This window comes from Vespa crabro, chromosome 25, assembly GCF_910589235.1.
Source record: "Vespa crabro chromosome 25, iyVesCrab1.2, whole genome shotgun sequence".
Taxonomy (NCBI): Eukaryota; Metazoa; Arthropoda; class Insecta; order Hymenoptera; family Vespidae; genus Vespa; species Vespa crabro.
In genome coordinates, this window is record NC_060979.1 from 2,794,987 (window position 1) to 2,804,986 (window position 10,000).

General features: G+C 30.3%; 1 protein-coding gene across 6 annotated transcripts in view; it reads right to left on the minus strand.

Annotated features, from left to right (window-relative positions):
• Positions 1–3,671: 3,671 nt before the first annotated feature.
• LOC124432514 (histone lysine acetyltransferase CREBBP) overlaps positions 3,672–10,000 on the minus strand; it is a 23,299-nt gene continuing 16,970 nt past the window's right edge. For 3 of the 6 annotated variants that reach the window (XM_046981531.1, XM_046981528.1, XM_046981527.1), the window contains 13 exons: positions 9,446–9,556; positions 9,180–9,314; positions 8,571–9,047; positions 8,251–8,416; positions 7,678–7,854; positions 7,326–7,559; positions 6,887–7,117; positions 6,678–6,797; positions 6,238–6,542; positions 5,755–6,156; positions 5,340–5,658; positions 4,701–5,115; positions 3,672–4,472 (listed from right to left, as the gene is read on the minus strand). In XM_046981531.1, the coding sequence (XP_046837487.1) occupies positions 3,997–4,472; positions 4,701–5,115; positions 5,340–5,658; positions 5,755–6,156; positions 6,238–6,542; positions 6,678–6,797; positions 6,887–7,117; positions 7,326–7,559; positions 7,678–7,854; positions 8,251–8,416; positions 8,571–9,047; positions 9,180–9,314; positions 9,446–9,556 (3,568 nt within the window). In that variant the 3' untranslated portion in view covers positions 3,672–3,996. The remainder of the gene's footprint in view (positions 4,473–4,700; positions 5,116–5,339; positions 5,659–5,754; positions 6,157–6,237; positions 6,543–6,677; positions 6,798–6,886; positions 7,118–7,325; positions 7,560–7,677; positions 7,855–8,250; positions 8,417–8,570; positions 9,048–9,179; positions 9,315–9,445; positions 9,557–10,000) is intronic. The other 3 variants (XM_046981532.1, XM_046981530.1, XM_046981529.1) reach the window with 2 other exon arrangements.

A 10,000-nucleotide genomic window follows, 5' to 3' on the forward strand; every position in this document is an offset into this window, starting at 1 on the left:
ATAATAATAATTGTTATTACTACTATTATTATTGTGACAATAATAAATCATGTGTGCACTAAAACAAATACATATATATATATATGTGTATATATATATATATAGCAGCCTGTCGTCGTGAGAGTCACCTAATTTTAATATTTCTTTCATTTACGTTTGTTTTATATAATATAATATAATATAATATAATATAATATAATATAATATAATATAATATAATATAATATAATAATATAATATAATATAATAATACAATAATAATATAATATAATATAATATAATATAATATAATATAATATTAATCATAATAATAATAATAATAATAATAAGAATAATAATAATAATAATAATAATAATAATAATAATAATAATAATAATAATAATAATAATATTAATAATAATAATAATAATAATAATAGTAATAGTAATAATAATAATAGTAATAATAATAATAATAATAGTAATAGTTGTTTGTAATCTTGTTTTTCTTTTTTAAATATATATACATACATACATACATACATACATACATACATATATATATATATATATATTTATATTTGGTTGCGACTTTAATCTGCGTGTGTGGTTGTAGTTTTTTTCATTTTTCCTAATCCTCGTCTCAGTGCAAACCCCTCCGTCCCTCTTTCCCTCTCGAAAAAAAGAAAAAAAGAAGAAAAAAGAAGAAGATGAAGGAAATTAATTCTCGATCATAGATCATTATAGATTAATTATTATTTGTCGCAACAAATGATTTATTCGTTTTTCAATTACACAAATTACTTTTTTTTCCAATAGTTCGTTCATCTACCACAATGACTTTCTTTCTTTTTCTTTTTTTTCTTTGCTTATTGTTTCTAAAAAAAATGTTCTCCCCCTCCCCACCTCACCCACTCTATCTTTCTCTATCTCTCTCTCTTTAATGAGTGATTTCATCAGTAAATATTATAATAATGCTAGTCTATTAATTAACAAATTATAATCTTAAACTTAAACATTACTTCTTTTTTTTTCATTATTAATCTCTAATCTTCTCTCTCTTTTTCTCTTTGTCAATCTTCGTCAATCTTTTCGTCTTCGTTTTTTTTTCTTTTTTATTTTTTTTTTTCCTTTTTTTTCTTTTTAATATACCAAGAATGTCTTTTATCTTTTCCTTCTTTCTTTATTTATTATTAATTTTCTTCTCTCAAATTACTTCATCCCTTACTCTTTGTTATCCTCCCACTTTTCCCACCCCTTCTTTCTTTCTTTTTCTTCTTCCTTTTTTTCCTTACTTTCTTTCTTAATTATATTCATAAAAATAATAATAATTTTCATTCATGTGTATGTGTATGTATATGTGTATATGTGTGTGTACGTGCGTAATGACAATAATAATAATAATAATAATAATAATAATAATAATAATAATAATAATAATAATAATAATAATAATAATAATAATAATAATAATGATAATAATAATAATAATGATAATAATAATAATGATAATAATAATAATAATGATAATAATAATAATAATGATAATAATAATGATAATGATAATAATAATAATAATAATGACAATAATTATAATAATAATAATTAATAATAATTAATAATTAATAATAATGGTATATAATAAACTGCATGTAATATTCCCTAATACGACCTAATAATATTTTGAACTATTAATAATTATTTTAATTAACGTTTTAAGTATACACAACACATTTGTACGATTTCACTTAGCCTACTGCGTTAGAGCACAGCAGTAAAGAATTAGGGGGTTGTGGTATGAGGGTTAGTAAGGGGAGGGATTGTTAGTAGGAGATTGAGTGGGTAGATAGAAAGTAATTAAGTTTGAGAAGGATATTCAATCGTTAAGATTGTGTATGTGTATGCATCTGTGTGTGTGTGTATAAATATATGTTAAAGGAAAGAACTATTGATTTTTCTATTCGTATTCTTTTTTCCTTTTTTTCACTTTATGTCGGATCTTTCAAATTTCTCACTTGATGATAGATAATGACTTCTTTTTTTCTTTTATTATATATGTTGTTTATTTATTTATTCTTTTAAATAATAATAATAATAATAAATCAAGTCAGCCATTGTTTTAGATTCATCATTAGCACCAGCTCTCTCTCTCTCTCTCTCTCTCTCTCTCTCTCTCTCTCACTCTCCCAGTCCCTCCCCCCTTCTCTCTTTCTTTCAATTGCAATTTCGATTACGAATACACGCATACATACACACATACATGCATATTATAAATAAAATAAAATAAAAAAAAATCATTCATATACATATATATATATATATATATATATATATATATATATATATATATATATTAATTGGGGTAGTGAGTGAGGGAGGGGGCGAAGAATGGGGATAGAGAGGAATGAGGAAAAGTGTGGAAAGAAGGGAAATGAGGGTGGTAGGATAGAGGGGGAGAAAAAAGTTTAAAAAAAATAAAATAAAAGGGGGGAAAAAAAAAGAGAAAAGAAAAGAAAAAAAAAAAAGAAAAGTAAAGAAGAAAAGAATGGTGTTGTATCACACGAATTTAAAGAATAATATTAATATAAATGTTTAATATGTAATATGTGCTCTTTACGCACTCGCAGTTTCTTAAAATATTTTTTTCCCGAAAGTACAACTCATTTTGTTTTTGTTCGCATTTTCTTTGTTTTGTTTATTATGTGTATGTGTGTGTGTGTGTGTGTGTGTGTGTGTGTACATTGTCAACATGTATGTATGTGTATATGTGTATTTTGTTTTTAAACGTTTAAATAATGTTTTTAAAGTAGAGACGAGAATTATTAGTCGCACATCATTAACTAAATTCCACAAAGTGTTTTCTCTCTTTTTTTTTTGTTTTCGTTTTTTTTTTCTTTCATTTATAGTTTAGGAACGCAGAACGGATGGAAATAGTCTTCATCATCATCATCATCATCATCATCATCATCATCATCATCATCATCATCATCATAATCATCATAATCATCAACATCAACATCACACACATCATCATCTTCCTCTTCTTTCTTTTCTTCTTTTTTTTCCCCTCTTCTTCTTTTTCTTCTTCTTACAATTATTATTATTATTATTATTATTATTATTATTATTATTATTATTATTATTATTATTATTATTATTATTATTATTACTTATTAATTATTATTAATTATTATTATTATTATTATTATTATTATTATTATTATTATTATTATTATTAATAATATTATTAATATTATTATTATTATTATTATTATAATTATTAATTTTAATCCTGTCGCACAAAAGAGTTTCTTTTGTTTTGTTTTTTTTTCCTTTCCTTAATTTCTTAAATTCCTTCCTTCCTTCCTTCTTTCCTTTCGACAAATTTATTTCCGAAGGATCGAATCCGTCTCTCGAGTCACAGCCAGCTCTCTTTGTGTTTAATTATGCCAGCTGATTGACTGATCATGAAGGGCTTGGTGGGGTAGTAAGGGTGGGGGGTGGGCGATTGGCGCGCGAGGGGCGAGTGGGGTAGGGCCTGGGTCGAGGGGTGGGCTGATTAGCTGCTGCTGACGACGACGACGATGATCGACGACGACGACGACGACGACGACGACGACGACGACGACGAGGACAGCAAGACAGCAACTAATACAGCGATAAAGAACAGCGGCAAACAGCTTTTTTTTTTCTTTCTTTTCTTTTTTAGCGGCGATAAAAACACAGCGAATAAGAGTTTAGCTTAAATGGTGTCGTCAAACAACCCCGAGTATGAGAAAATGTTTAATCTCTTTTTTTTCCTCCCACACACACACACACACACACAAACACACATACATATATATATATATATATATATATGTATGTATGTATTTATATAGTACATTAGCGAAAGGTGTGTTCATCTTTTTCTTCATCATCTTCTTTTTCTTCTTCTTTTTCTTCTTCTTCTTCTTCTTCAACTCTTAAGTTTTAATAAACAGTCACTTAATAAACAACGAACGTCACTAACAGTCACTACAACCCCTCAACGAATTTGGAGAGTTGGTCTTGCGGTGTCATAGGTGTCACTTCACTTGTGTCCGTACCACTTGTTGGTGGTGGGGCAGGTGACGGATGATGCGGCATCGTAGCAGGATGGCCAGTAGGTGCACCACCAGCCCCGCTCAATTGGGATAACATCATTTCACTTGGACCACCTAGTTCATGAGCAGGCGAATGTGTCGGTGTCCCGTGTGGTGGATGATGATGGGGCGATGGTACTGGACCAGAACGGGGCGAAGGAACTGGTTGATTACGTGGCGATGGGACCGGCCTCGGTGAAGGATTTGGTTGCGGCGATCTAATTGGCGGAGGTGAACGAACAGATTGCATAAGCTGTTGTTGTACGGATATACCTGGGGGTCCCATAACGCCTTGGGGCGAAGGTACTGGCGGTGGCGTTGGCTTCAATCCTGGCTGACCATAACTTTGCTCGTTAAATCCACCATAGCCTAAATAATGGTGATGATGATTATTACAATAATCTCGCGAATGATCGTTGATTTAATTTGATAACAATAAAAATTTTAAAAGAAAAAAGAAAAAAAAAATAGGAGGAGGAAGATGAACTCTAATATCAACAGAAAGAAAGAAAGAAAGAAAGAAAAAAAGAGAGAGAGAGAGAATAAAAATGTTTTTGAGAACGAAAAAAGAAAAAAAATCAAACCAAATTTCTTTACCAAGAAGAGATGGCCTGATGGGTCTCTGTTGGCCGTATGGTGGTGCAGGTGGTTGCGTGAAAGGTTGTTGCTGTTGTTGTTGTTGTTGCTGCTGCTGTTGAGCCTGTTGTTGTTGCTGTTGCCTTTGCATAACCAACATTTGTTGCTTATACCATTGCGTTTGCTGTTGAACTGTCTGCTGTTGCTGCTGTTGTTGTTGCTGCTGCTGCTGCTGGTTCAACATCGCCTGTATTTGCATCCTACCCGGCTGCTGCTGCTGCTGAGGATGTTGCTGCTGCTGCTGCTGCTGTTGCTGCTGCTGCTGCTGTGACATCATATGCTGCAAATCAGGTTGTTGTTGTTGAGGCTGATTAGGACCCAATGGTCCACTTACTCCACCGCCGTGCTGACCAGTTTGTTGCTGAAGGGCAAGTGCCTTTTTATTAAGAAGACCAAGAAGGTAATAGAAATCAATAAATCATATAAGAAAGTGTGTTGAGAAAAAATAATTATTATTATTATTATTATTATTATTATTATTATTATTATTATTATTATTATTATTATTAATATTATTATTATTAATACTATTATCATTATTATTATTATTACTATCATTATCATCATTTTAAAATATTTTTTAAATAACAAATAACATACCCGTTGCTTTATAAAAGCGGCCATTAAAGGTGGATTACTCTTGAGTATTTGTAGTATTTGGTTTTGCTGTTCAGGAGTATGAGGACTTCTGAGTGTTTGCATTAATTGCTGCAAGGCATGTTTGTGCATATTGCTTTGAGCCTGAGCAGGTGCCACTTGACCTACCGGACCTCCGATAACACCTGGCTGCCTTGGCATTTGACCACCCATTGCCATAGTCGGTTGACCCTGATGTTGTTGCTGTTGTTGCATCAATTGTTGCGGCGTTTGTTGCCTCAATCCAGGATTTTGTTGCATCACAGCGTTAGGTTGGTACCTACTGTAAACGAAAAAATAAAGAACGATAAGTCAATATCAAATATTAGTTATCTTATTAAGAAAATCAATCATATTGAAAATTTCTTGAATACTATACCTGCCGGTCCACTGATCCATAGGAATAAGATGTGTACCAGCTGGATTTGGCATTTGCACAGGCATCGGTCTTTGCATTTGTGGAGGTGGCATAACACCGCCTGCCTGACCACTTACACCAACACCACCACCTGGTGTTACTTTACCATAACCAACATGCGGTGCTTGTTGCCTAGCGGCTTCCTCTTGCACCTGTTTAACAACTTGCAAAACATGTGCCGGTGGTGTCTGCGTGCCAGGCTTCAAACCAATTCCTGGTTGATGCGGTGATGGTAAATTCGTTGGACTAACACCAGGTTTTATAGGAACACCGGCAACTATTGCAACGTTTGAAGTTTGTTGTCCTGCTTGCATAGCTCCAACTGGTCCAGTAGGTCGTGTATTCATCACAGCCATTCTCCTCCTATGTATATATGATTTAATCAATTATTACATAGGAAAATATTAATTTTATTTCCAATTATAATTTTATATATATATTAACCTTAACAGTTGTGCTTGCTGCAAACGTTGCTGAAGTTGCTGTTGTTTTAATTTATGTTTGATATTAGAACAGAATGGTACAAGACACTTGGTTTCTTGGCAGTGCTTCGTATGATAACAACAGCACAACGTTATCACTTGCTTGCAAATTGGACAACCACCACTTGTCATTCTCTTACACACTTTAGTATGCGTTACTACTCTCTTCATCTTTTGACAACTTGGTAACCGACAATTAGCATCTCTACATTGGCAAGCATGTACCAATGATTGAATACATCTTTGTATCAAGAGTTTTCTTGCTTCCTATATTTGTTTTTTGTTTTGTTTTTTTTTTTTTTTTAAATAAACAAAAACAATCATTTTGTTAATTCACGTTCTTTATTTTGTTGAACAAAAAAAAAAAAAAGAGAAAAGAAAATTTTTTTTTTCTTTATTTACCTGTGGATTAACTTGTTTTGCATCAACTGGCGATGATCCATCGTCCAAATCTAAACCAAGTTTCTCCATATGATGAGGATGTCCATCCTTTTCTTTACAACTGATGCATAAATCAAAATCCTAAAAGAAAATTTGTCAAAGTTTTATGACACACACACACACATATATATATATAAAAAAAAAAGAAAAAGAAAAATTGTATCACTTACATCACAGACAGTACAATGGTATCTCGTTTCAACGTGACTCTTACAATTATTACAAGTATAAACGAATTTGTCTTGACCTTGATTATGTAATTCATATAACATTGACATCGAGCTAAACTTCGCTCGTCTTAACGATGAGAACTCGTAATGTTTTTCTCTAGCCATTGTTAAGAAAGCATCACGTCCATCCATAAGATCACAATTAATAACAGGATCTGGATCTTGAATTGGCTGAAAAAGAAAGAAAAAGGAAAAAAAAAAAAAAAAAAGATAATTACAACAATGAATTAAAATGTTCAATAAATTTTTAGATCTTTAAATTGATTGATATTTAGAAGATAATAAATGTTCCTCTTTTTTTTCTCTCTCTATTCTTTGTATTTTTTTTTTTTTTTTTTTTTTTTTTTTTTTTTTTTTTTTCTATCGTTTATATACTTACTGCTAAACTGGCTGCACTTTGAGCACTATGCAACCTAATTACGAAGAAAACTTCCTTGTGTTTCTCCATGGTCGCAAATATTTTAGCAGAGAGATCATTACCAGTTTGAGGAGTGTTAGACTTTTTACTATTTTTTCTTTGATTTGCTTTAGATTTATTTGACTTCTTAGCCTTTTTCTGTCCTTTCTTCTTACCATCCGGACCAGTTTCGGAATCTTCATTCAATGAAAAGATCTGGGAAAAAAAAAAAAAAAAAACATACAATCGTTATACATATATATGTGTGTTCCAACGAGAAGTAATATAATTATTTACAAAATGTTATTATTAAGAAATGAAAAATTAAACTTACAGCATTTGCTGCAGCTGCGGCAGCCTCTGCAGCTTCAGCTTGTTTACGTTTCTCTTCCTCTTCTTGATCCAATTCTTTAATACTTTCTTCCAATACATTTGGCCAAAAGTCACCCTCAAAATATGGCAAATCTGCTGCTGAGGATAATTTATCCTCCATCGCTTGCTTCAAAATATCCTATATGCACACAAAATAAATAAATAAATAAATAAATAAACAATAATAATAATAATAGTAGTAGTAGTAATACAAAAAACGAAAAAGAAAAAATATCATGAATAATGATACAACAATCATTTTATTTTTCATAATATAAAATTATTAAATAATGTTTGTCTGACAATCCTCTGTTCAAATTGATCAATGCGATAAGAACAATAGCTTCTTCAGACAATTTACTTTAAGTCTCATCTGACATCTGACTACGATCATTTCGTTGGACAGATAACACTTGAGACTACAAATAATATATTAAAGTTCTTAGACGTTTGTGAAGAAAAAAAAAAAAAAAAAGAAAAAATAAATAAAAATAAAAACATAAAAATAAAAAACAAAAAAAAACCAACAGCATACCTTGTAATCAAGTACTATTCTTTCCATAATTCCTTTATCCAACATTTTCTTATACCATTCTTGCAATCGCTTAGGCTTAGGAATTTTTTGTTCTTGAGGATGGCAGTGGAATATATAATCATCTCCTTCCGATGGTGGACAAGCCCAAATATGAGCCATAGTATAACTATATATAAATTATATTCAATATATATATATATATAAAGAGAGAGAGAGAGAGATTAGGAAATAATATAATTGATTAAATTCTAAGATTTAATATCTAAAAAAAAAAAAAAAAAAAGAAAGTATATATATATATATATATATATATTACTAACCCAAGTTGTTTAGCATAGTCTAAATATCCAAGAAGTATTTCATGATAAACAGCAGTACGAAATTGTCTAGGCCGGAAGAAATGTACAGAATCCAAGTACGCTATGTAAACTCTTCTTGTATTTGGTGGAGTGCATTCGCTTCCATATTCTTGTACGTGCATACCAAAAAAACATACGTCCGTACCGTCGACCTCTTCAAATGCAAATAATGCCTTAGCACGGTATGGAAATTCACCAGGCATATCACCATTCTCTACGAATCTACTTCTCATTCCTGGTTTAACTTCTACTACTTTATCACTAGACGCAACAACTCTAATGGCTACCTCACCGGCGCCAGCTTCCTTCTTCTTAAGAAAATTGTTCACGCGCGTTTCAATATACGTTCCTAATTTTGTTACCGGCAAACGTTTGGCGTTAAACTTATTCTCTTTACGCTTCTGTCCTTTCTTCTTTAGACAATTATCACAGGTAAATCTATATATACATATATGCAAAAAAGAAAAAAAAAAAAAAAAGAAAAAAGAAAGAAAGAAAAAAAATTAATTAATTTCCAAATTATTTAAATGCATGTGTGTATATGTGTAGAAATAATTAATATTTACTTACCCTAATGGCCAAATTTGTTCCATATGTAATACACAAATTTGATGTACTTTCCTACCGCAGTCTGTGCACACAACAAAAGGCTCTAATTCTAAATGATCATTCTTCATCTCCTGGAACTGTTCTTTCTTGATGGCACTATTAAAAATACATATTTTTATATACATACATATATATATATATATATATATATGTGTGTGTGTATATTTAACATATATAAAAATATATAATATCTATATATATAATCTTATTTATATATAAATACTCACGTTTGTGGTTGTGTTGGGTCATCTCCTAACGTCACAGTGTCACCAGGTATGTCGTTGAAACATTTCTGACAGAAGGTGTATCTGTCGGAAATAAGACCATATGCCTTTAGACTATCGTTCCAATAGATTTTTTTATAGATCCAAATTTCATGCATGCATCATATATTTTAATTCGGTGTTCAAAAAAGGCCAATATTTTTCACGTTCCAAATTATCAGTCCAAATCCAATTTTGACAAAGGGACGTGGTTTTTTTTCATAATTACACATGCAATTATAAATTTTTATTATTATTATTATTTTTTTTGTTTTGTTTTTGCCAATTATTAATTATTTCATATATATATATATATATATTCGTTTTCAATATTTGTTCCCAAAAGTTGTAGAAATTCATTGTTCACATTTATTTATTTAATTTTTTTTTTTTTTTTTGAAGTATTTTATATATATATATATTTTTTTTTAATTTTTATTTTTAATAATTATCGTTCGTTTAAAATATTCAGATTTCCAAGTTCATTTTTGTCCAATTTTCCAAATATCAATTTTTCGT